At 44.9% G+C, this 27,471-nt stretch overlaps 1 protein-coding gene across 20 annotated transcripts in view; it reads left to right on the forward strand.

The window, feature by feature from the left end:
• The window catches only part of TNC (tenascin C), a 101,217-nt gene that overhangs the window by 17,514 nt on the left and 56,232 nt on the right, over window positions 1-27,471 (forward strand). For 19 of the 20 annotated variants that reach the window (XM_042242805.2, XM_042242809.2, XM_042242811.2 and 16 more), the window contains exons 2-9: window positions 12,798-13,391; window positions 16,652-18,061; window positions 19,288-19,551; window positions 20,688-20,803; window positions 21,852-22,008; window positions 25,408-25,677; window positions 26,423-26,608; window positions 26,853-26,942. In XM_042242805.2, the coding sequence (XP_042098739.1) occupies window positions 12,935-13,391; window positions 16,652-18,061; window positions 19,288-19,551; window positions 20,688-20,803; window positions 21,852-22,008; window positions 25,408-25,677; window positions 26,423-26,608; window positions 26,853-26,942 (2,950 nt within the window). In that variant the 5' untranslated portion in view covers window positions 12,798-12,934. Of the gene's footprint in view, window positions 1-1,368; window positions 1,462-12,797; window positions 13,392-16,651; window positions 18,062-19,287; window positions 19,552-20,687; window positions 20,804-21,851; window positions 22,009-25,407; window positions 25,678-26,422; window positions 26,609-26,852; window positions 26,943-27,471 lie in introns of all 20 variants that reach the window. The other variant, XM_042242806.2, reaches the window with a different exon arrangement.

A 27,471-nucleotide genomic window follows, 5' to 3' on the forward strand; every position in this document is an offset into this window, starting at 1 on the left:
ACACCAGGCATTTATAACCCCTTATCACACTCTGTCTCCAAAAACCCTGGAAAAATCTATATGTTACACTGAAGAAGCCACAATTCATAAAAGTTATAGGACTTTGTCAAGGGCTCCCAGCAGGTAAACAATTTGATTTCAGGTCTACCTAACTAAGAAGACAATTTCCTTCTCTCTCCCAGCATAATTCCCCTTAAGGAATTCCCATATCCCCTCTCAAGGCTCCATCTCCGGCCTTGGGTGGCTGATAACAAGTTGACAAAGGCCACCGTGTTATGCAGCTCTTTTTAGAAAAATCTCTTTTTTTAGGGTTGAGTTATGAGTCCATCTATAACCTGCCCTTCCTAGATAAATCTCTTTATTTTTGTACCCTGCTCAAGAGTTCAGGAACCCACTTTCCAATACTTGTGCAAGAGTAAACGAGATTTCTTAAAATTCTGGATGAAAGCCGAAACAGAGGAGGTCATTGTTCCACTGGGAAATGAATTCAAATCTATTTTTGAAACAGTTTTCCAGAATTTTATAGGAGCCTATATTATTGCCACGTGGTCAGATCCACTTTTTTTTTATTTTCTTTTCTGTCTAGGCAAAGAAATAGGACAGAGAAAGCAAGTGCTCTGCAGAATTTTTATTTCAAAAATTGAAACCAGACCATACCAGGGCAGTTTGTGGTCTGAATGTATCAATGGATCTAGTCATATTTCATCTGAGCTTTTCTTAGGTATACTAAACCACAAGTATGAATCTCATTATTGTGTCTGGGTGGAACTACTTTATGGATTAAGATTTGTGGGCTTAACTTGGTTGGTAATGAAACGTATGTTCAAGGGATGGGAGGGAGGGAGGAAGCCACGAAGCACTTCCAGTGCTTAGGCCAAACTCTAAAGAAAGAAACACTCAGGATTGGGCAGGGGTTGGGGGTGGGAGGTATTCTTAATATTGGCCGTGTGACTTGGGTCTAAAAACATGAAATCCAAAATTAGGTTCAGCAGAAATATTGCCGAATCAGCAGCGGACCACACGGTGCTAGAACAAAAGAGACTCTAGAATTGAAACCAGACACGACTCCTTGTTTCCCAGGAGAGTCTGCAGCCCCTAGAGGGGCTGTGACTTGCCCACAGTGATTGGCAGAAGCGTGGCCCGTGGTTCATTGTGTAGCTTTTCAGTCAACAGCATGTGCTACTCTGTGGCCCCAGGAGAGCCTCTGATCTCCAGGAGCTTAAAAATAAATAATGAAAATTCAAACTACAAAAGGAGAGAGAGTGTGACCTAAATTTAACAAATAACACTACAATGAAACTGGAAGGATTCCTAGTAACCCAGGATGTTGCCTTTGCATTGAAATCAGAGTTTTACACTGTCTTACAGGCCTGGTGAAGTCCACCTCCTGCCAAAGGTCCAGCTGAGTATACGTCCGTCAGACAGAAAGCAGGCAGTACTGGGGCCTCCAGAACTCTTAAGGTATTGATTAGAATCTCATGGAAAGAGGCCTGTCTCGGATATTTTTTGTAACACTTCTGCTTATGGCATCTGGCACATAGAACTGATGCAAACTCAGTGAATAGCCAGATGAGCAAAATGAACTATCCAAGAGTGGAGCTATGATGAATTCCTCAATATGTCGTGTCTTAAAAGAGATCACAGGAGAGCCAATTACATTAAGGCCATTACGAAACAAAGATGATTTGTTCATTAATTCCATGAAAATAAGCATCAGCTAACTGTATGTAAGCTCAAATCAAGAGATATATTTAGCTACATGTTATTCAAATATAATTATACTGTGCATTTATGATATTCAGAACACAATACTTGGTGTTGGGTATTAAGAGATGAATGACACAGATATGGCTCCCCCCCCCTCATGGGGCTTGCAGGATACATACAGTCTAGCTGTATGGAGATGAACTGCTTAGTTGAATGTAAGTACAAGACAGAATTTGCTCATTGCTCTAAAAGAGGAAGATACACATATATGATAAAGCTACCCAAATCATTTCTGGAATGACATGTGACGGAAATAATGTCAGATCAATACTCAGAGAATTCAGAAGAGGGAAAAAAAGTTACCTGAGAAAGCTTCTAATAATAGATGATTTTTTTGGAGCTGGATGTTGAAGGATAGAGAAATGTACCTGCTCAGATGGGAACAGGGCTACTGAGGAGACTTCAAGGCATCTGAAATCCTTCCTTGGTGATAACTGAGCTTAACAGCATCTCCAACATGTCTGTCAGCATGCTTTGTTTCTACAGAACTGGCAGGTTATGTGGCATCTTAAGGCCCCAATCCCAGGATACTGATAGTATTCCCCCCTTAAGCCAGGTGTTTGGAAGTTATATAGACAGAGCTTGGGTTTGGTCTTGAATTATAAGTCCTTTCCTTGGCCCAGCACAAAAGACTTTATAAGACGGTGGCTCAGAGCACTTACTTTGGACTTGGATGGATCCATGTTCAAGTCCTGACTCCACTACTTAATGAATATCTGAATTGGCATAGCCACTTAATTGTCCTCTGACTCAGTTTCCTCATCTGCAAAGTGAGAATAAAGATACCACCTCATATCACTTTGTAGGAATTTAAACTGGAGATTTAAAATGCTTGGCACAAGCTCTGGCAATTAAGCACTCAGTGAATGATAGTTTATTACATTTTATTATCATTGTCATCATTCCAATCTTGTCTTGATCTTACAAGGCCTCTTCAATTGGTATTTGGGGATCCTAGGCACTTCCTCCTCCAGGAAGTCCTCTGTGAACTTCCAAGCTCAGAGTGACACCTCTTCTCCCAATGCCTTCATTCATACTATCACTGCTACTGAACCTTGTGTATGTTCTAATTTCTGAGATTTCTGGAAACATAGAAGAAGACCCAACAATACATCAGGAGGCACATTATAAGTAAACTGCGGGTAGCTCCTGAAAGAGGCTTAACATTTCTACCCCTGCTACTGGCTTAGAGTGTGCTGGGACACTTAAGAATATCACATATATTCGATCCACAGTACAAGGATTTAAAGTCAAGTCTTCCAATGAAATGTGGCTATCAATAAATAATCATTGGAAATGCATAAAAAATAAAGTTGATTCTATTTCATGATCTTTCCAGAGGAAACTATAAGCTTTTTGACAACAGAGAACATGCTTATCTTCTTCACTTTTGTATCCCTTGTGCTTAACTCAGGGCTTGGCATATGGTAGGTACTTAATAAAGGCATGCTAAAAAGATATATAATTGGATGGATGAATGGATGGATGGCAACTGAAGAAATCCTATAGGACCAAGAAATCTAAACATCTCAACACAGATGTGCTCTAAGATCCCATTACAGATCTTTCTTTCTGGGGACCATTACAGTGACCTCAGACTAAGAATTACTAGAAGTCTTTGTTGACCCCCTCCCAAGGGTCTCAGCAAATAGGTAAACCTTAATCAAATTCATTGACAAAATAGATGGGATATCTGGGATTTAATGTTTGCCTCACACTAATAGCCAGTGAAAATCCAGTACTTTGGCCACCTCATGCGAAGAGTTGACTCATTGGAAAAGACTCTGATGCTGGGAGGGATTGCGGGCAGGAGGAGAAAGGGACGACAGAGGATGAGATGTCTGTATGGCATACCGACTCGATGGACGTGAGTCTGAGTGAACTCCGGGAGTTGGTGATGGACAGGGAGGCCTGGCATGCTGCGATTCATGGGGTCGCCAAGAGTCGGACACGACTGAGGGACTGAAAGTGAAAGTGAAGTCGCTCAGTCGTGTCCGACTCTTTGCGGCCCCTGGACTGTAGCCCTCCAAGCTCCTCTGTCCATGGGATTCTCCAGGCAAGAATACTGGAGTGGGTTGCCATGTCCTTCTCCAGGGGATCTTCCCGACCCAGGGATCGAACCCAGGTCTCCCACATTGCAGGCAGATGCTTTAACCACTGCACCACTGAACTGAACTGAACTGAACTGAACTGAATAGCCAGTGATCCTCTTTGGGTGTTTAGGTCCAGGCATTCTCTTTGATGACATGAGTTACTTTTACTCAACTCCTTTTGGCTGCCTGAAGTGTCTAGTCATAACCGTGAAGTGGAGCGCCAAGGAATTGTGCAGGCATCGATTAGCAATGTCTGCCACGTACATGCTAAGGATGTGCGTGGGTGCCTCAGATTTGCCACCAAGGACGCGGTGATTTTCTCAGTTGCCTCTAAGCCTTCTGAAGTCTGATTTAGATTCTCTAATCCAATGTCTGTTTGTGTCTATGGAAAGTACTGAAAATCTGAGCCAAACGTTTCCCGTCAGAAGCAGTGTCTTGAAAAACTAAACCACAGGCAGTCTGTTGTGGAGAAAGCCCTGGCTGAGCAGCATGGACAGCCATCCCAGTAGCAGCACCGCCTCTTGGCCAAGACCTGCCAGAAAAGAGCTCCACCCTGGGGTCGTGGGCTTGCTTTTCTTGCTACTGAATGAGAATACATAGGTGAGGAGGAAAACCAGGACGATAGAGCCAGCCTCCTCTTCTCCTAAGGATTTCAGCGTGTCTCTGTCATTTGGCAACCTGAAATATTACAAATTATGCATTTCCATGGAAAAAGCAAACAGTGGGCATGAGGTGGCTCCCCAAAATTCTCGCAGGAATCCCTCATCCTTCCGAGACTAGCCTTCCGCAAACTGCCTTCTCCAACCAAAAGACGCAAATCACCACACAATAACAACACACCAGCAACTAAGACCTTCTTCCTCTCACCCACTGTCCTAAATATTTCCATGTGTTATCCCATTTGGTCTCACTTTTTTCTCACTTTCAGTTGAAAGAACTTTATTGTGGGGTTCTTATGAGTACTGCCATCTTATAGATAAGAAAGTTGAGGCTTGTGTGTGTGTGTGTGTGTGTGTGTGTGTGTGTTCCATCATATCCAACTCTTTGCCATCCCATGGACTGGCATCCCACCAGGCTCCTCTGTCTATGGAATTCTCCAGCCAAGAATACTGGAGTGGTTTGCCGTTTCCTACTTCCTGACCCAGGGATGGAACTGTGTCTCTTGCCTCTCTTCCAGGGGCATTCTCTACCACCGCGCCACTTGGGAAGCCCCAGGTTGAGGCTCACAGAGGTAGTATTACACATCTAAGGTCAAAGCCACTAGATGGAGTCATATGTTGTCACCCCTATCCAACCATATTTGACCTTGAAACTGACAATTCCGTTAAATTCAAATTAATAGCCAGTGGCAGGACCAGAATCCATGGTATTTGGCTGATTCTAGAGCAGATACTCTCAAAAACTGCACAGACTCTCCTTGGAGATTCGTCAGTTTTAGCACCTATCATTCTTCCCTGTAAGCATCTGTTTACCTGTCTGTTTCCTTTCCTGAGCTGTGAGGTCTCTGAGAACAGGAACTATCCATCACTGGGCTCTGAAACACCTGACTACCTCTTGAGCTGTCCCATAGCCTGGTCTTAATCATCATTCAACTCCTCTCTGTTGAATGCAAGAATGAATGATTTTAAAAGCAATTTAATTCCCAGGGCTGTGAAATGATTGCTAGCCCACAAGCATCCTAACTGGGTGCCAGCTACGCGCCACCGTACTACCCAAATGGATAAGTGCTTCTCAGTGCTGGAACTCCTACACCTAGGGCTTGGAGGGCTTTTGGTTTGGCAGGCAGTGTCTGCTCAATTCCTTTAAGACACAGGTTGTACTGGACTCCCTCAAGTGGAAGGATCAGATGTCCTCGGAAAAAAATCCACACTTCAGGCTGTTTCTTGGCTCCTCTCCCTTCCTGACACAGTCCAAGAAGGAATTTATGGATGTTGGGAAGGACAAGGGGTGAGGAATTTCTAGAACCTTTAAGAACGCCCATGTAAGCAGCTCCATGCTTAACTGGCTGTGCACAATAAAATTCTCTTTCCTGTAAGCAGGAAGAAAAATGTGATCTGCCTCAGGTGTTGCCAAAATGATGTGGAAAGAAATTCATCTGGATTTTTAAACCATCAGGAATCTTCCTTGTTCTCTCAAGCCCAGGCTATTTGACGTAAATGCCTAAGTCAACAAGATAAATATATTCTGTGAGTTACTAAGAGTGAAGTCATAAGTATTCTGAAATATGATTCTAGCCAGTTGGAAGTTTTATCTTTATCTAGAAATGAAACTGTTTACTCTCTAGCTGTGACCCAGAAAAAATTCAAAGATTGTTGACTCCTTCATCTAAGCAGTGGTCTTTGTCCTGTGATGAAGTGCCTAAAAATAACCGTTGGTTTATTACATGCTGCTTCCAAAAGGTTAGCTATGAAACAGCTCTGCTGAGGCACCTCAGAATATATGATTATAAACCAAAATCTCCTGGGACATAGCTGCCATGACCACACCGTGGTTTCCCCACCCACTGGATGCAGTGGTACCTCAGAGCAATGCTCCAAATAAAAACCTATAATGCCGAAACTTGGAAATACACCCTATGCTGGCAACATCTAATAATGAAGACGCTGAAACAAGAACTAATTTTTATCTTCCATCAGTGATAAAATCCTGACATATTAACACTCACCCCCTCAAAAAAAAAAGGAAAAAAAAAAGAGCTTTCAAGACCATTGTTTTCATCTTTTTTTTTTTTCTTTTCTGGTTTTTTCTTTTTTTTTTTTTTTTTTTATTTCTTTAATAGCAGGCACCATAAGTGTGCCAGGAATTTGCAGACCAAGGGACCAAATACAGCAGCCTATGTCTTGCCTAATCCGCATGGATGACACTGAGCAGTTAGGCATCTGGCCTCAAAAAGATACAGCAGTGCTCATCCAGCTCAGTCCCAGCCCTCCATGCTGACCATTACTTCTCTCCTTACTGGTTCTGTCAATTCCACGTGCCGTCTTCTTTCCGCTCCTGCACAGATCGTACACAGCCCCGTGGAACCAGGGTGTCAGTATTCCGTCCGCGTGATCGCGCTTTGGCCCACATCAGGGAGTCACGAAGGGAGGCTGCTGCTGCTGCTGCCATCTTCCTTCATCTCCTCCTCACCCACACACTCCTTTGCCTTTCCTCATGCTGCTCCCGCTTTCTAGACACCTAATCAAGAAAGGTGGCTGAGTGAGGAGCACATTCAACCCACCTACTCAATTGCATCCAACCACTTTTTAGAATCCCACCCAACTCTTCAGGCTCAGCTCAGGTGCTACCTCTTTTAAGGTGTCTTTTTTCAGCCCCTCAAAAAAACATAGTCACACTCCAATTTGAAACTTAACAGACTTAGGTTACCAAATCTCCTTTATTACCATTATATCACAATCATAGCCACACTGTAACTCCCCGATTCTCCCGTGCTGTCTGAATGCAAACTTTCTAATCTACTATCTACTTGGCCACTGTCATTACTGCTGTTTCTGTTATCATTAGGTACCATATTAAGTACCTACTATGATCCAGGCACATGCTAGTAGCTTTAAGTACACCTTCTCATCTTATCCCATCTTCTCATAACTCTATGAAATAGGCACATATATGGGGGCTTCCCTGGTGGCTCAGAGGCAAGAGCATCTGCCTGCAGTACAGGAGACCCGGGTTCGATTCCTGGGTCAGGAAGATCCCCTGGAGAAGGAAATGGCAACCCACTCCAGTACCCCTGCCTGGAAAATCCATAGCCTTGTAGGAGATGAGGCAAGTGATACTTAGAGGGGGGGAAGTGAATGGCCACAGGTATCAGCTACTAAGCGGAAGACTTGGATTCTAACATAGGTCTACTTCTCTGCAAAGACCAGACTCTTTCTCTCATACTAGCTCCTTCATTGATAGAACTCTTCAGACAGCTGAAGGAAATGGACTGCATCCCCTCAAAAAGTCTGGAGCAAGGCATTGCAGAGTCAACAGAAGCAGGAGAGCCAGTGGATCTTGACCAGCTCTACCAGCTCCCGAGAAAGGGGAGGCTGGGCAGGGCAGGATGTTAGACAGAGTCAGAGTGGTTCCTGGGCAAGTTATCTCTGGTTTGATTTGAGAAGAATCTCATGGAGCACTTGGGGCTGTAACGTATGCAGAAAGAAAAAGAAAAAACACCCTGTATTGCAAGTGTAGGAGGCGGACAGGATGATAACCTGAGGCAAGATCTATGTCTTTTCAGATTCAAGGAGGACAATAGCCATAAAGATCACATATGTATCCAGGTACATATACTTGTACCTGGATATGTTTGAATATAGAAAGTCTGAAATTAGTGCACATACATACTTGTTTATGTTACTGAAAAGGAGTCATCTTCTCTAGCCTCCTGGCACCATATGTGAGGTACACACAATTGTATTATAATAATATAGGAGACTTAACAACTATCCTAACTCTCTTTTTTAGACTTTCTTTGACCTCTCTAAGCTTCAGTTTCCTCATTTGTACTATGGGCTTAATATTACCAAGCAGACTTCTAACTAGAACTGGTGAATAGAACTTCCTACAGTGATGGAATTGGTCCTTAGCCACATTGTCTGATATCATGGCCACTCATCACACTATTATTAAGCATTTGAAATGTGAGTAGAGCCACTGAGGATGGCATTTTCAGTTGTATTTGATTTTAATAACCACTTGTGGCTAGTGACCTCCATACTGAACAGTGCAGCTCCAGACCAATGAATTAAAAGAATTTTCTTCCTCTTAACCCTTTTCTCTCATGAATAAATCTTTAAGGTGCTTTTGTTGTTGTTGTTGTTGTCATTATTCTCCAGATGAATCATGCTTAAGAAGTTAACAAGAAAGGAGGCATCTAAAGAATCATCAGCACAATCACAACAGTTAATCTGGCTCTAACATTTTCTTTTGATAAAAATAGAAAGCAGAGAATGATCCACATGTACATTTTTCTGCATTTAGCATATATGCCAAGACAGGTTACAGAGCGTGGCAACATGCATGTCTTGGATAGAGCACTTTGTCCTGGATATGGACCCCAAGAATCTATGTATTGAGCCAGTACAAAGGCTGTGTGTCTTCCTGCAGCCCTCCTTGGCAAACAGCTCCTTTAGTCTTTAGGCCGTAGAAGACAGAACAAAGATGACTTGATAGATGGGAGATAGACAAGAGTTTTAGGTACAGGCAGAGATACAGACTTGGGTGTAGGTGTAGGTGTGGGTATAGATGCAGACATAAAGGTGAAGGTGTAGATGTGTGGATATAAAGAAAGAGAGACGATCTCCCAAGACATATTCTCCTGGGAGTTCTGAGAAAGAGCTTCACTTCACTGCAGAACCCATCCTTGCTTTTAAAAAAAAAAAAAAACAGACTTACATATGCCAAGATAGGATTTTCAAGAGTTGGGAAAAAGAAAATCCTGGAAAAAATGGTCACTGAAGTCCATATGTTTCACTACAAAAGCTCTCACTCCTGCCAAAGCCTATCCTGTCCCTTCTACACACAGCATCTCACAGCATCTCACACAGACTCCACAGCAGCCCCACAAGAACACCCATAGCAATGTTACTGATGACATGATTCTGGCTTGCATTATGGCTAACAGTTTGTCCAAGGAAGCGGTTGAACAATGACTCGAACTCAAGACAATTTGTCTGTATATCTGTGCTCTTCATTTTATATACCAGTGACTTGGAGTTTGCTATATTATCCAAAGCCCTTTCTATCGGGTAATTCCGATTAGAAATGTATTTCAAGTCCTTTCTCTACATCTGGATCTCTATTCCTGCTGCACTTATGGACACAGCGGGAGAAGGAAAGGATGGGATGACCTGAGAAAGTAGCATTGCTATATATACACTATCATGTATAAAATAGAGAGCTAATGGGAAGCTGCTGTATAACACAGGGATCCCAGCCTGGTGCTCTGTGATGACCTCGCGTGGTGGGAGTCAGTCTCAAGAGGGAGTGGACACACACACAGACACACACATATATAGTTACGATTATTACTGATTTGTGTTGTTGTATGCAGAAACTAATGCAACATTGTAAAACAGTTATCCTCCAATTTAAAAAAAAATTTAGAAAAAGAAATGTATTTTTCCTATTGTGCTGAAATTTGCCTCCTTATAACCAATCCTCCTCTCCACCTGCAGTGTACACATATATTGGTGCTTGTTCTGTCCTTTGAGGCCACAGGGGACAAGCCAGCTCCTGGTTCTCCAGGGTTTATACAGAGTAATCCTGTTCCTCTCCACCTTGGCTTTCTCAACTACAGAATAAATATGCACAGGTCTGCATTCTTTCCTCCTGCGAGATCTCTTCCAGACCTTCCATCACCTGATCACTTCCTAGGAAGATAAGAAGTGCTTCTGCTTGTGCTTTCTAAAGACTCATTCTCTGATTTTAAAAGCCCTACTATCAGAACATGATCCTTCATGTCTAACTTATATGTAACAAACTGTAGCCTAAAGTAATTTTCCCCAGCTCTATCCTCAGAGAAGACATGAATCAGTCAGCTATCTGTATGAGAATATTTTACATTTTTAAAGGTTGTTATTTGCTTTGAATGTTTGCTTCTCTGGTGTAAATATTTCCAGTTCTAGTAAATTTATCTTCGTACGGTTTACCCCCTTACACATCAGTGATTTCTGCAGCTCCTCTTTGATCTAGATCCAAGTTGCTGCTGGGCTTAGGACTGGATTCAATGAGGAGGTTGAACTGAAGCAAAAGCAGGCTATTAGCTTGGACTCATGCTAAGTTTTGTTTCTCAGAGTACAAAAAAAATAGCAGCTACTTTTTAATGTGTGCCCTGATACCTTTTTGGGTGTTTTCTGTGCCGATCTTTAATTCATAATTCCCTCTGGAAGGATTTTGATCCCTCATTGTACAAGTGAGGTCATGGTTTAGAGAGGATTAATAGCTTGCCCAGCTTCCTAGGTGGCGCTAGTGGTAAAGAACCCACCCTCCAGTGCACGAGAACTAAGAGACACAGGTTCAGTCCCTGAGTCGGGAAGATCCCCTGGAGAAGGAAATGGCAACCCACTCAAATACTCTTGCCTGGAGAATTCCATGGACAGAGGAGCCTGGTGGGCTATGATCCATAGGGTCTCAAACAGTAGGACACGACTGGAGCGACTTAGGATGGACGGACAGGTAGTTTGCCCAAGTCATAGAGTTAGTGAGTGGCATTTGTACTCTGGTATGTCTAGTTCCAAAGGCTAGACATTTTCCACCATGCTGAAGGTATAATGAGTCTTTGAAGTGCAAAAATATCCCCCTGCCCTCAGACCACCAAGAGCCAATATGGGAAATCCACAACCCTCAAGAATCACATTTCCTTCCTCCAAACAGTAGAGCCTTTGGCTGTGCCAGTGCGTGTCTCTTACATACAGAGTGAGAAATCCTCACTCAACTCATGCTCCGGTCAGTGTTTTCCGAGACCCGTTGCCTTTAAGTCTCAACCAGTGATTCTAACAGCCTTTTAGATGGAAATTTAAGTCGTTTAGCAACACACACAAAAGTCTTGGGTAAAAGTCCAAAAGCATTTCAAACTTGGCCCATGGCCCTTCCTCAAAAAAAAAAAAAAAAAAAAAAGCGAAGAATTGATGGGAAGAGGGTGAGAAAGAAGGACTCTGGAAGGCTAAGAGAGTTCAAACAATTGTAATAGAATACCCAATCAATAAATATTTGTCCAGTAAACAACTAAGATGGGCTATGGTTGAAAGAAGACAACTTGCCAAGTTCTCCTCTTCATAATAATTTTCATCCAGTGGGCTTGCCTACATCAAAGATCCACAAATTCTTCTTAGGAACCTAATTTGAATAATAAAGCATACTGACAGCCACCTTCTCTCTGTGTCCTCATATGGCCTTTCCTCTGTGCACAAGACAGAAAAGCCAAGTCAGAGAGAAATGTGGAGCCTCTTCTATAAGGACACCAATACTGTCATCAGATTAGGATGCAGCCCTCATGACCTTCGGTTAACCTTGATTACCTCCCTAAGAGCCTTATCTCCAAATATACTCACACTGAGGGTTGAGGCTTCAATCATGAGTTTGAGGGGAGGGGAAGAAAAATCACTAAGTAAGAATAGTTTAAGTACTTGTTGATTACAGAAGACAGCAAGGGCTCATGGATACCTTTTCTGAGTCATCTCTTTCCCTTGGCCATAGCTTGGATAACTGGTCCTGGAACATTCTGTCAGGTTCTTCTAAAAACCTGATATTTTAAAGTTTTAGAAATAAAAGGAAGAGAAACTAAAGTTCAAAGATATAGAATATTGTTTCAACCGTCACATTACAAGTAAGATGTTAAGCTAGAATAAAAACTCAATTTGCCTTCTAAAGTCTAGCATTTTAACCTTTGCTTCCCACAGCAGGGGCAAAGCAGCAGATGGAGTTAATTTCAGATTGGAGAGTCAATAATGAAGGGAGAAATTCTTCAACATCTATGGGACTGTGACCTTCATATCACTCAGTGTGCTCACTCAGCAAATATTGAAGGGATTCGGGAATATATGAATGAATTCCTTAATGTTTTCACTTACATCGTTACTTTGATCTGATATTATGATCTTCACTGTACAGAAGTAAAATAAAACAAATGAAAGTTATATAACTTACCCAAAGGCCCAGAGTTAGGGCTTAGATCCAAACCACATCTGATCTGTCTTATTCCAAAGTTTCGTCCTTTCTCCTGTCTCCTTATATTTCCAAATACTGAATTGTGAGTGAAATCATTCTTTCATGATTGCAAAATTCTTTTAGTGACCATTTTATGACCACACTTCAGCACATACTGAAGGAATAAAAGGAGATCTTCAAACACAGGAAACAGAACATCAAAATTAACTAAGAACTGCAGATATTCAACAGATTCAAATAGCAATAGACACTAACAAGCTTTGGCTTTCCTTTGTTTACTCATAGGAGAGAACTCCTTCAAGAAGATCGGGAACAACTGATTTGGATTCTGCTCTCTGCTTCCGAATCCCCAATTCTACCTAAGAGTGAGATACCCTAGGACCACAAGCACCCTGAGACATTCAGCAAAACTCACCTCCACCATGGGGGTCATGACTCAGCTATGGGCAGGCCTCTTCCTAGCTCTGCTTGCCCTTCCGGCCGAAGGTGGCGTCCTCAAGAAAGTCATCCGGCACAAGCGACAGAGTGGAGTGAATGTCACCCTGCCAGAGGAAAACCAGCCAGTGGTGTTTAATCACGTCTACAATATCAAGCTGCCTGTGGGGTCCCAGTGTTCAGTGGATCTGGAATCTGCCAGTGGGGAGAAAGACTTGGCCCCACCATCAGAGCCCCAGGAAAGCTTCCAGGAGCATACAGTGGATGGGGAAAACCAGATCGTCTTCACTCACCGCATCAACATCCCCCGCCGGGCCTGTGGCTGTGCAGCTGCTCCTGATGTCAAGGAGCTTCTGAGCAGACTGGAGGAGCTGGAGAACCTGGTGTCTTCCCTGCGGGAACAGTGCACCTCGGGAGCCGGCTGCTGCCTCCAGTCTGCCGAAGGTAGGAGGTGGTGACGGGTCCAGCCCCTCACTGTATGGATGGGAGGAACAGTGAGCCAGGCAGGATCCATCAGTTGTTTCTAGAGTAGGTTCCCTGGGGAACCAACCTCAGAAGGTATTCATTCAAAAGAGATTTAATGGACAAACGACTATGGAGAATGTAACCATATCTAGTAGGCTCTTGGAGAGTCATGGTGACAAATGTTTCAGAGGAATTTTCAGGCCTCTGAGAGATCTTGCTTTGAAAAACCCTATCTTACTTTTAAGTACTAGTTTCTAAAACGAGGGCTTCCCTGGTGTCTCAGCTGGTAAAGAATCTGCCTGCAAGGCCGGAGACCTGGGTTTGATCCCTGGGTTGGGAAGATCCACTGGAGAAGGGAAAGGCTATACACTGCAGTATTCTGGCCTGGAGAATTCCATGGACTGTATGGTCCATGGGGTCGCAAAGAGTCAGACATGACTGAGCGACTTTCACTTCATTTCTAAAACTTCTTTGACAATGACATCTGCTCATTCCATACTCTGAAACCCTAATAATGTATTTTGAAATCCCTCACCCAAAGATCATTCTCTGAAAGGTAGTAACATACCCCCATCACCCTGTTGTATAAATAAGGAAACTAAAGCCAAAAAGGAAGTTGGGATTCCCCAAGGTCCTGACATAAGTGGCCAAGTTAGGACTTAAATGACAGTATTCCATACCCTGGTGTTCTCACAAAGTTACAGCCTACAGTGATGTAAAATTTGGGGGAAATAGGAAAACACGTTCCAGTTTAAAGGCAACAATGATGATGATCACATGTGAACTAAGTCCTTTATGTATTGGGCTGGCTTGTAGCCTACAGAAAACCCAAATGAACTTTTTGGCCAATCCAACACCATGCACTATAATTCACTGTCTCATTTAATCCTCCCAACAACCCTTTGAGATAAAGTTTAATACCCCCATTCTATAGATCTAAGAAACGAGACTCAAAAAAGTTAAGCAACTGGCGCAAGAAGACACAAAGAGTGATAAGAAACAGGAGCTTTGGAGGTGCCTGTGTTTCTCCAGAACTCTGCCTGTCTCTAGGTACATCTTTTTTTAAGGAATTTTGCCACTTGAGAAGTTTGTCTTCATTTCCATTCCCTAAAGTTGATAGAAATACACGGGTTTCAACAAGGCTAAATCAGAGGCGAAAATATCTATTTCTGCCACTCATAAAACAAACAAACAAAAAATACTAGAAAGTATTTTACAGATTATTCCAAGAGCAGCTCCAATCAAGAGCAACCTGAATCATCATAAATTGAGGCTACTGTAACTGCATGGACACCAGGCCCTTCTGCAGCGGCCGGGGCAACTTCAGCACTGAAGGCTGTGGCTACATGTGGGAACCCGGTGGGAAAGGCTAATCATCATAAAAATAAACTCTAATCATCATAAATTGAGAGTACTGTAGGACATCCTTTAGGTTTCCAAGGCAAAAAAAAAGTTTATGTACAAATTAGTTCATCTTCCACTTCTTTCAACCCCTAGTAAAATGCAGAGGGGATTTACAGAATAGGACTAATAGAACCCAAAGGAATGGCTTAAAAAACTCATTAATGCAGTGCTATCCGTTAGAACTATGAGCCACTTATGTAATTAATCATAACTTTTCCAGTAGTCATACTAATTAAATGAAAAAGGAACAGGTAAAATTATTTTAATCATTCATCCAATATAAGTAAATAATCTTTCAGCTTGGAAACTATACAAAAATTATTAATGGATATTTTACATTCTTTTCTTGTATGCTCACTTTGAAATCCAGAGTGTTTGTAGTTCACATTTAGAGCACATCAAAATTCAGGCTAGCCACAGTTTAATGGTTTAGAGGCCAAACGTGTCTAACAGCTACCATACTAGATGACATAGTTTTAGATTCTCACTTTTCAAGCCAACGTTTTTCTTAAAATTGACTTCATTCCTGCTGTCAGGAAGGAGATACAGTGTATTAATGCAACTGTATTTAGATGCAGATAAAATGGAGCAAGTTTTGTTTCTTTCCCTTGATTGCATGGAGGCCACACCTGCCACTGCTGCAACTTAAGCCAAGACATTATGGAAAAAGATGGATGCACATGAGCTTTGTGGGGGCGGCTGTTGCTGCTGCTGCTGCTGCTGCTGCTAAGTCATATTAGTCGTGTCTGGCTCTGTGCGACCCCACAGAGGGCAGCCCACCAGGCTCCCCCGTCCCTGGGATTCTGAGTCTAATGGAAAGTTGTCCTAGCAGAATTAGAAAGCCACTCCTTAGCTGCCTCATTTCAGTTACTGAAAATTTAGAAACCTTTGGTCACATAAGCACCTATACCGACTTAAGTCAACCAAGACCCTCCGCAAGAGGAAATCAGAATCAGCACAACGGTGGGTCCTTAATGTCCTCATTTAACCCAATCGACCCCAGGTGAGTGGGCCATGGGTCCCACCTGACCGACGGAGAAGCTGAGGTCCAGAGTGTCTAAGTCATTTTGCAAATGCAGCACAGTGATTGAGTCAAGGCATCAGAACTGAGTTCAGTTCAACAGTTATTTCTTGGTGAAACACTTATTTTCTTACATGGCTAACCTCGGCTAACTATGGGAGAAGTAAAAACACAGCCCAGCAAGATGCGTTCCACAGGCAATGGTTCGTAACCCTTGGAGTCCCAGGAATACCTGAAAACTTGATGAAAATGAGTCTCCTCCCCAGGGATGGAAACACACACACACACACACACACACGTATACACACAGTTTCAGGGAGTATAGCGTAAGAATGCCTACCTAGTGTCATTGGTTGTGAAAGTGTTAGTCACTCAGTCATATCCAACTCTTTGCAGCCCTATGGACTGTAGCCTACCAGGCTCCTCTGTCCATGGAATTCTCCAGGCCAGAATACTGGAGAGGCTTGCCATTCCCTTTCTCCAGGGGATCTTCCTGACCCAGGGATCGAACCCAGGTCTCCTGCATTGCAGGCAGATCCTTTACCATCTGAGCCACCAGGGAAACCCAAAGTGGAAGACCAGCCCAATGTGGGGCTCCAACCTATGACCCTGAGATTAAGAGTCGCATGCTTTAACAGACTGAGCTAGCCAGGCAGCCTCACCAGATTTCACACAATAAGCAATTGATTTTCAAGCCAGACAGGGCCTGAGAGGCCACCTTGCTCTAAGGGAATTTAAATCTGGGTTTTGTGGGTAGAAGCCAAGAAAGCAAGCTGCCCCTGCTCAGTGAGAGACTCTATTCTTTTCCCTGCAGGCCGCGTGGACACCAGGCCCTTCTGCAGCGGCCGGGGCAACTTCAGCACGGAAGGCTGCGGTTGCGTGTGCGAACCCGGCTGGAAAGGCCCCAACTGCTCTGAGCCCGAGTGCCCGGGGAACTGTCACCTGCGCGGCCAGTGTCTGGACGGCCAGTGCGTGTGTGATGAGGGCTTCACCGGCGAGGACTGCAGCCTGCTGGCCTGTCCCAACGACTGCAACGACCAGGGCAAGTGCGTGGACGGGGCCTGCGTCTGCTTCGAAGGCTACTCTGGGCTCGACTGCAGTCAGGAGGCATGCCCGGTGCCCTGCAGCGAGGAGCACGGCCGCTGCGTGGACGGCCGCTGCGTGTGCCAGGAGGGCTTCGCGGGAGAGGACTGCAGGGAGCCCCTGTGTCTGCACAACTGCCACGGCCGCGGGCGCTGTGTGGAGAATGAGTGCGTGTGCGACGAGGGCTTCACGGGCGAGGACTGCGGGGAGCTCGTCTGCCCCAACGACTGCTTCGACCGGGGCCGCTGCCTCAACGGCACCTGCTCCTGCGATGAGGGCTTCACGGGTGAGGACTGCGGCCAGCTGGCCTGTCCCCACGCCTGCCACGGCCGCGGCCGCTGTGACGAGGGCCAGTGCGTGTGCGACGAGGGCTTTGCGGGCCCGGACTGCAGCGAGCGGCGCTGCCCCTCCGACTGCCATGAGCGCGGCCGCTGCGTGGACGGGCGTTGCGAGTGCAACGACGGCTTCACAGGCGCAGACTGCGGAGAGCTGCGGTGTCCCCGCGACTGCAGCGGCCACGGGCGCTGCGTGAACGGGCAGTGCGTGTGCGACGAGGGCCACACCGGCGAGGACTGCGCACAGCGGCGGTGTCCTTCTGACTGCCACGGCCGTGGGCGCTGCGTGGACGGGCGCTGTGAGTGCCAGCCCGGCTTCCAGGGTGACGACTGCGGCGAAATGAGCTGCCCGCACGACTGCCACCAGCACGGGCGCTGCGTGAACGGCATGTGTGTGTGTGACGACGCCTACACGGGCGAGGACTGTCGCGAGCTCCGCTGCCCCCGGGACTGCAGCCAGCGCGGCCGCTGCGTGGATGGGCGCTGCGTGTGCGAGGATGGCTTCACCGGCCCCGACTGCGCAGACCTCGCCTGTCCCGGCGACTGCCACGGCCGCGGGCGCTGTGTGGACGGCCAGTGCGTGTGCCTCGAGGGCTTCAGCGGGCCTGACTGCGCACAGCGCAGGTGTCCCGGCGACTGTCATGGCCAGGGCCGCTGCGTGGACGGCCAGTGCGTGTGCCAGGAGGGCTTCACCGGACCCGACTGTGCACAGCGCTCCTGTCCCAACGACTGCAGCAACTGGGGGCAGTGCGTCTCTGGCCGCTGCATTTGCAATGAGGGATACACCGGGGAAGACTGCTCCCAGGGTGAGTAGCAGCCTCCAGCGAACTGGCGTCAGGGGTTGGCATGTGCTGGAGATCTCTGTGTTACACTAAACACACACACACACACACACACAAGCACATGCTCTCTGAAGGAGCCCTGGTCTCTCACCTGTTTCAGAGCTTCCTATTTGGGGGTCAGAGGCTCAGAGAGGTTCTGGAATTGTCCCAAGGACACACAGCTTATAGATCACACAGCTGGTACCTGAATCTGGGTAGTTACTCCATGCTGAGTTTCACAACTGGTGCCCAAGATAAGGTAGATGAAACGATTACCTCCCTTTTGCTAAACATCAACCTTCTTTCCTACTCTACACACTGACATGTAAAACTGACACGCCATCATAAACTAAATCCCTCTATTTGGATGGAGTTAAAATTCAACTCAATTGAATGGACAGTGAGATTACATAAACAAACTGGTTTAAATGCATGCTCAGCTAAAGATCAGTGTTGATCACCTAGGAAGCAGACTTGACTCTTAAATCATCTTTTTGTTGCTGTCCTTGATCCCAAGGACTCTGAGTGCCTTAGAGGAGCATTAGCCCAGCAGTTAGCACAGGGCATTTATTCAAGTGAAGAGAAACACACAAAGACCAATAATGTTCATGTTTAACGAGGGTCTTTGTACTTCCCTTATCCACCATATATACTTGTAATGGAGAATTTCAGCTTGATTAAAGCCATCAGCGCATAAGAATAATCATGGGGCTCTGTGTTTGACATGGCCAAGCCAGGGATGCCTGTATGGAAGGAACACCAGTCTGGCAGGGAGGAGAAGGGAGTTCCAAATCTGGTGAGTAAGCGAAGTTGAGCAAGTCCCACTCACCTCTAAGAAAAGGAAAGAGTTGGACTAGATGAGCCTAAAACACCCTTCAAGGGCTAAGGATATATGGCTTGAAGTTCAGAGCAGAAAGCCAAGCTCAGGCTGCACTTTCTCCGGCAGATGGCCTGAATCTGAACTGAGGTCCAAGGAATAGAAACAAGTTGAAAGCCACGCTGCAGACCTGGAACTTGACCCTGAAGGCAAGGGGTGGCCCCCAAAAGTTTTGAAGATCAGACACAGTAGGCTGGACCTGTCTCTTCCGCTGCCAATCACAGAGGCCTCAAATCGTCTAAAATGCAGACTCATCAAGTACTCCCCTGCTGTGACCCATAGAGTGTGTTACTGACACCATCTGACCCAAGCCATCCTTTTTTATCCCTGACAGTGTCCCCTCCCAAAGACCTCATCGTGACAGAAGTGACTGAAGAGACCGTAAACCTGGCCTGGGACAATGAGATGCGAGTCACGGAGTACCTCATTGTGTACACGCCCACCCACGAGGATGGCCTGGAAATGCAGTTCCGGGTCCCTGGAGACCAGACGTCCGCCACCATCCGGGAGCTGGAGCCAGGCGTGGAGTACTTTATCCGCGTGTTCGCCATCCTGGAGAACAAGAAGAGCATTCCAGTCAGCGCCAGGGTGGCCACATGTGAGCGCACAGAACCCCTTTTGGCAGTCTCAGCTGCCTCCTGCCTGTCCAGTGCATAACCCACCCCCACCGGCATGTCTTACTGCCTCACCTTTGCCCCACAGGTCAATGGCTGACTTCATACAGTTACGCCAGCTAAAACTCTGGAATCCAGTGACGTCCACTGAATTAAAAAAAAAAGTTAAAATATAGTTGATTTACAATGTTAATTTCTGCCATATGGCAAAGTGATTCAGCTATACATACACACACACACACACACACACACACACACACACATATACATTTTCCTACAGCTTACTGAATATTTTTAAAGACACTCCTCACATGCTGACTCATATAACTCACAATAACCCTGTGAGACAGGAGCTATTGTTAACCCACTTTACAGATGAGGAAACTGAGACCCCCAAATGGTTAAGCCTCTTATTCCAAACCAAACAGTTAATAAGTGGTCGAGATGGAATTTGAACCCTGGCAGTCTTAAGTACTCTGTCCTACTATTACTTTTCTGTGGAACTCACTGTAGAAATATTTAAAATATTCAAAAGTGGAAACATTAGGTTTCAAGTTATTCTTCCTTTAAGAGTTCAACATCAGAAAAATTACCTCCACTCTTAAAAAGCAAGTTGTGGTTAGAAATTGGTCCTTTTTTGCTTCGTAAGAATAACCTTGGCTGCTTTTTATTAAACTTGTGCTTCAGGCCAGGAACCACGCGGCCAGCAGTCATTGTGGAATACATCATTTAGTCTCAAAACATTCCCCAGGGGCAGGCATACTTACCCTCCTTCTTTTGGGTGAAGAAACTAAGGTTCAGGGCATTGTGCTCAACTCAACCAAGCACACAAAAGTTGTAATGATCGAGCTTATGATCATTACATATGATCAGCCAATATGTCTGATTCTAAAGTCTATGCTCATATTAAGTTTAAGCATATGAAATTATAAATATTCAATCATATGGCTGACCCTTATATTAATTTTCATGATGCCTCAAAGTCAACAGCATCCCAGAAGAACCCTTAAAAAGACTCCAGCTCTGACTGTCAGCCCCGTGGGGTTTGGTGGAATGATGTCTGTCCTTCCCCATCACACATGGACTCATTCTTACTTCCTCTCTGTGCTCTTCCTGACAGACCTGCCTACACCTGAAGGTCTAAAATTCAAGTCCATCAAGGAGACATCTGTGGAAGTGGAGTGGGATCCTCTGGACATCGCTTTTGAAACATGGGAGGTCATCTTCCGGAATATGGTAAGGAGCACAGAAGAGGAGTGGGAACCAGAAATGTGCTCATGGGGCTTTGCAGACTTTTCCGTCAACTCCGCTTCCTTGGCTTTGGGTGGGGGACAAGGCTCTAATTAAAAGGGCTTCCCAGGTGGCACAGTGGTAAAGAATCTTCCTGCGAATGCAGGAGACACAAGAGATGTGGGTTCTATCTCTGGGTCCGGAAGGTTCCCTGGAGAAGGAAAGGCAACCCATTCCAGTGTTCTTGCCTGGGATATACTGTAGACAGAGGAGCCAGGTGGGCAACAGTCCATGGGGTTGCAAAGAGTTAGACATGACTAAGCACACAGACACTCAAGGCTCTAATTAGACCCTGCGTATTTGCATATATTTCACTTGACTTTAAGAAATCAAAAAGCATGGCATTTAGGACTGAGTGCCTAGACAAATAGATGGCAAGTCATCTCTAGGTTCTGATTGCCTGTTACAGTCTTGCAAATCTCCACGCAGAGGCAATAATGTATATATAATAATGGTATATGTAGTAACTGATTCTATAGAGCAGAAACTAATGCAACATTGTAAATCAACTATACTCCAATAATGTTTTAAACAAAGAAAATTAAATGGTCTCTGTCTCAAATGCTTCCAGGCATATCTGAGATTGAGCATCCTTTCTCTCTGTGCCTAAAAGCACATATGAGATAGGAAAGTGGGTCCCTGAGTTCAAAGCCAGGCCCTGCCACTTACAACCATGTGACGATGGGACAATCACCTGACTTTTAGGGTGCCAGTTCCTTCATCTATGAAAGGAAGGGTTGATTTCGTGGCTCCAGGGTGCCTGTGCTTCTCACACTTCCCAGTTTTCTCGAGTGTCAAAGGGTGAGTAGAGAGGTCTGTGGGAGGGCGTCTTTATCATCTCTCTATCCTCAGCACCCACCACACTGATCAGATGCTTAGCAAGTGCCTCGTGGACAGATGGAAGAAGGAAAGAAGGAACACAGAATGAAATGAATCACATAAACGAAGGGTCTGGCATTGCCTTAGGTCTTACGAAGGTGCCTCTCTATTTCAGAATAAAGACGATGAGGGAGAGATCACCAAGAGCCTGCGGAGGCCGGAGACCACGTACCGGCAAACTGGCCTGGCTCCCGGGCAGGAGTATGAGATATCCTTGCACATCGTGAAAAACAATACCCGGGGCCCTGGCCTGAAGAGAGTGACAACTACCCGTGAGTATTACCTTTAACACCACCGTAAAGCTTGTCGTACTGCAAAGCACCTCTAGTTGATAGCATGCTCTCCTACAGACCAGCAGTATCAATTCACCTTTGCTCCCTAAAAAACAAGCTCCAAACTTGGTAGCTTAAAACGATTGCACGTTTGTGATCGGGGGTTGGACAATCTTCCTGTTCTCCACTGGACTCACTTAAAGCATCTGTGTGGGCTGGGGGACGGTTGACCTGGGATGGCCTCAGCCAGGATGGTGTCCTTCTGCCCCACGCAGTCCCCCAGCCTCCCACAGGCTAGCCTGGACCTGGCCTCACAGCAGCTGAGCAAGTTCACAACCAGCACTGGGTCACTTCCACCAAAGCAAATCTCAGGGCCAGTCCAGATGGAAAGGGTTGGGAAACAGACCCATCTCTTTATGAGGCGCTTCAGTGTGACATTTCAAAGGGGGCACTGATACATGAAAATAGCTGAGGTTCTAGCAAATGAGCTACCACAACCATCCGATTTAATATTAGTAACCAGTCTTAATGAAAGAGGTAAGGCAAATATTAATGCTGTTCTTTTTCAAGAGTAGAAACTGAGGCTTAGAGAAACGGAATCAATTTAACTAACACCATGTGGTTAATCCTATCAGGGCAAGAATTTTTAAGCCCAGGTTTAGTTTTATGACTTTAACCCCATTCCCAATAACATTGACTAGGCTCTGGATTATGTAGTGTTAATTCCATGTCTTCAACAGGAGCCTAAATAAAATGTAATTCAGTGCTAAAGATGTCAGAACTTCTTGAGGGTCGATGTGGCACTGTTAGATCATTTGGTGGGCGGAATAAAAATCCTGAATTTGGAATTGTTCTACAGAGAAGCAAATTTTTATAAAGAAATAAATAAAATTATTTTGTGCTGACATTTGGGAAAATCTCTTTATCTTTTTCAAGATAGCATGTATGCCAACTGCTTAAGGAATTGACTCTTCTTGGCAGGGAGTGATTGGAAAATTTACATCTGTTTAATGACAAGAAAGAACATCTTGCATTTAAATATTTGCACATTTTGCTTAACTCAGATCCAACAATTCAATTCATAAGACTGTCTTTTTTTATAAGCAAGTGTTTTCCATCATCTTGACAACATCCCACTGTGGTAGGTAGAAGACGGGTACCAACAAGAAAAAAAATCATTAGATCACCAGAAAGGCATAGAAAAGATCAAACACACAGACAGTACACTGAAAATACAAAAGGCATTTCTTTCATCTGCCCTTTTCTTTTTAATCTGAATTTGGGGACTGGTTGCTTTATTTTCTTCTTCTTGCAGGACAAACACCCCAACATCTGAAGTTTCATAATCACATAAATACTGACACTGAGAGGCGGATTCTTACCTGTTTATTTTGCTGATGCCTGATCTTTTTCCAAATTTAAAGAAAGTATCTTAATGTTTTCATTCTCAGCTCCTTCCCTCTCAGCTCTATACAGGGATTGTAAACAACCATTTCTGATGTGTAAATGTTTTTGAGAGGCACTGACATTTAAGGAGAAGAAACATGGGTTTTGGATCCAAACAGTCCTGAGTTTGAATTCTAGCTTCACGACTCACCACTTTAGGCAGATTCACTTCTTTAAGACTCAGACTTACCATCTGGAAACTGGGTTCGTAGTATCTTCCTATGGCATAGTCATGAGAGTTAAGACTTAGAGTGACACAGTGCTGTGTTTGGCACACAGGAACTCAAGACCGTGTTAATCTTCTGGATTGAAGGGATCCCAATCTAGGAGAAGATCTGTGTCCTTAATTGAATCTCTATCTCTTTAATGAAACGGCTGTTAAGCAAGATAGTGGGTATGACTTGAGTGTTTCCCAGCACCTCGAAGAACATAGAACACGAGCTCCACTGTTGAATTGCACATCGTTTTCATTATGCGTTTTATAGTTTCATCGTCTGTGAGCCGAGACTTGTGGATCAACACCTAGGGTTCAAAACTAGGCACTGCAGGTTTCTCACGATCAGCTCTGAATTTTTCCTCCTTCTCATTCCCTTTATAAAACCAAGTTCCTTTCATTCAATATCGTTTACACATGAATGCTGAAAACACAAACCCATGTTCAAACCTAACTATGCTTAAAAATGAAGAAAGAAACTGGATGCCTTAATGTCTTAATTTTAGGCTTGGTATGTTTTAATGCATTAAAATTTTTACATAATTAGAAAAAAGGTAAAACACAGATGACAAAGCCTGATGCTATGCTGTGGATTCAGAAAGGTCAAAGACCTACTCTCTGAATGAATGAATGACTATATAGATGGTATGATGCAGTTTGAATAAACTGAAGAGAAATCTGTTTTGGAATAGTTAGAAAAGTACAATATTCAGAAGCTCTTCTTTTTTATTTTGATAAGAACACTTATGCTGAGCTCTATCCTCTTAATCCTGATGCTGGGAAAAATTGAGGGCAAGAGGAGAAGGGGATGACAGAGGATGAGATGGTTGGATAGCATCACCGACTCAATGGAAACACGCTTTCAAGTGTGTAATACAGTATTGTCAACTAGAGGGACAGTGGTATACTACACATCTTTAGAAGTCAGTCATCCTGCAAACTGAGACTTTTTACCCATAGGGAAGGGAGCGTGTGTTTATCTGTTTGCAACAGGGTCAGAGAAGGGTTTGTGTTAGAAAGTGACATATAAGAGGGATTTTGAAGGATGACGAGGAGATTTCTAGGGAGAGGAGCAATCTCAGGAAGAAGAAACAGGGGAACCAGAAGTTCAGAGGCAGCAATACACTCTTGGAGGAGAGGTACGCTGTCGGAGCAGGAAGCACAAGGCCGGTGGGGCAGGAGGAAGACCGAGATGAGGACTCAGAGACTGACAAGGCTTGAGATAGCCATGACCTTCTTGCTTGAGTTATTTCCATCAAAGCCAACTTTCTGTACATTATCAGTTTTCTGCTCCATCATTCTGATGGAGAAGTCACCAAGTAGGCAGTTTTGTCTCCCTAATTTAGGGAGAGACTGAGTCAGTGTTTCTCAAGTGAAACTCCCGCTGTGTGTTTCTTCAGCTCACGGTAATGATGCTAGTCATCATGATGGTAGTAATCACGGCTCTCTGTCACATAACTACTATGTAGGAGGCTCTGTGCTGGATGCTTTGCACGCATTATTTCCATCAACATTTGAAAAACCAAACAAACAAAACAAAATCTACAAGGCAGCAGTCATCCTCCCTACTTACAGCTTATCAGATAGGAAACTGAGATTCCAAAAGACAAAATAAGTCAACTGGCCAGTATACACCTAAATGTATGCTCATGCACTTGGAAGACGGCAAGCCCCCTCTCTGCTCAGCCCTTGGCACTGGCCCCAGTCTCTAAAACTGCTGTCTCCTCTGCCTGTCACAGGCTTGGACGCCCCCAGCCAGATCGAAGTGAAAGATGTCACAGACACCACCGCGCTGATCACTTGGTCCAAGCCCCTGGCCGAGATCGATAGCATCGAGCTCACGTATGGGGTCAAAGATGTGCCAGGAGATCGCACCAGCATTGACCTCACACACGAGGAGAACCAGTACTCCATTGGGAACCTGAAGCCGGACACCGAGTATGAGGTGGCCCTCATCTCCCGCAGGGTCGACATGTCCAGCAACCCCGCCAAAGAGACCTTCACAACAGGTAATGCGCCCCACTCCCGGCTGCTAACAGCCCCAGAAAAGGAAGGATCGCCAGACTCCTCCCCCATTGCATGGCAGTGTGTCTCCCAAGCTCCTTTTACTATAGAAAAAAATGGAAAGAAGATTTTTATTTTAGAGTACTATAGCGATTGATTGATTTTTCAAAGAAAAATAATTACCCCCCAATAACCTTCTAAGGATAAAGAAAACTTTGCCTGCATAGAAGATGCTAGTCTGAGATTCTCAGACATTTTGGCTAAAATAAAATTCAAATAAATACTGTAATAGTAAAATGTAGTGTACGGAAAGCGTGAATGACAGAGATGCCTTCTAACCTCTTATTCTAGGGTGCTATTTTCAAGGTACCAGAGTACCAATCATTCAGTCACTAAATATTTTCTAAAGCTCGGTAAGCTCTCTGTAAATCATTAAAAATCCAGTGATGAAGACAGCAAACCCGTTCTTCCAGTCAGAGAGCCAAGTTGCAAGCTTTTGTATAGTTTTTATTAAGTACAAAATTGTTGGCAAACATAAACGATTGAGGTGTCACGGCGATTTAATAATGAGGAAGGTGTCCAGTGTGTAGCATTTGTCCAGATGTGTGCTTCAGCTATTGAGCCAGAGGGGTGAGTGGGTCATTTCTCTCCAATGGCAGACACCTTTCGCGTCTCAACATGAACTATCAAGGACTCCAGTCTCCTGTGCCTGGCGCTCTCAGTACCAGTGCCCTTTTCTCTCCCAAACAGGCCTGGATGCTCCCAGGAATCTCCGCCGCATCTCCCAGACAGACAACAGCATCACCCTGGAGTGGAGGAACGTCAAGGCGGCCGCCGACAGTTACAGAATTAAGTACGCGCCCATCTCTGGAGGTGACCATGCAGAGGTAGAAGTCCCCAGGAGCCGACAGACTACAACCAGAACCACGCTCACAGGTGAGCTCCACATCCCCGACCTGACCGGCCCTGGGGGCATATCCCCACCTGGCAACCCTCCAGAGAGAGAAAAGTAGCCAGCTCCCCATTGTCCCTCTCTCCTGGATGTCAGTGAGACAGGCTGTGGAACAGTCCAGCCATGGAGAAATGGTAGCCTTCAGGGCCCAGCTCAGGGGGCTTTTTATGGTCCTCTGAAAGTTTGTCCAGTTTTGGACTGAATCTCAACCTGCTCGTTCTCTCCTAGGGCTGAGGCCAGGAACTGAATATGGGATTGGAGTGTCCGCTGTGAAGGGGGACAAGGAGAGTGACCCAGCCACCATCAATGCGGCCACAGGTGAGCTGACCTGGCTTCCCACCACCGCGGGACAGGCACTAACAGACACAACCGGGACCAGGAGGCAGGAAACCAGCCTAAAGTGTAGATGCCCAGTGGGAAACAAGGCTTCTAGGATCACCCAGCCCAGATGTTCACATTCAAGAGAAGCATAAGGACCCAGGATCCAATGCTGACCACTTATACATATCCTTTTTTTAATCTTTTTATTTGGAGGTGATGGTACATTCACATGCACTCTAAGAAAGAATACAGAGAGATCTGTGCCCTTTGTCTAGTTCCTCCCAATGTAACATTTGTGTAACTTAAGAACACTATCACAACCAGGAAATTGACACTGATATAATCTATCAAGTTTATTCAGATTTCACTCGACTATGTGTGTGTATATTTGGTTCTGTGAACTTGGAACATGAACTTGTGCGAATTCCGGGAGATGGTAAGGGACAGGGAGGCCTGGCGTGCTGCAGTCCATGGGGTCTCAAAGGGTCGGATATGACTTAGTGACTGAACGACAACATTTAGTTCT

This window comes from Ovis aries, chromosome 2, assembly GCF_016772045.2.
Source record: "Ovis aries strain OAR_USU_Benz2616 breed Rambouillet chromosome 2, ARS-UI_Ramb_v3.0, whole genome shotgun sequence".
Taxonomy (NCBI): Eukaryota; Metazoa; Chordata; class Mammalia; order Artiodactyla; family Bovidae; genus Ovis; species Ovis aries.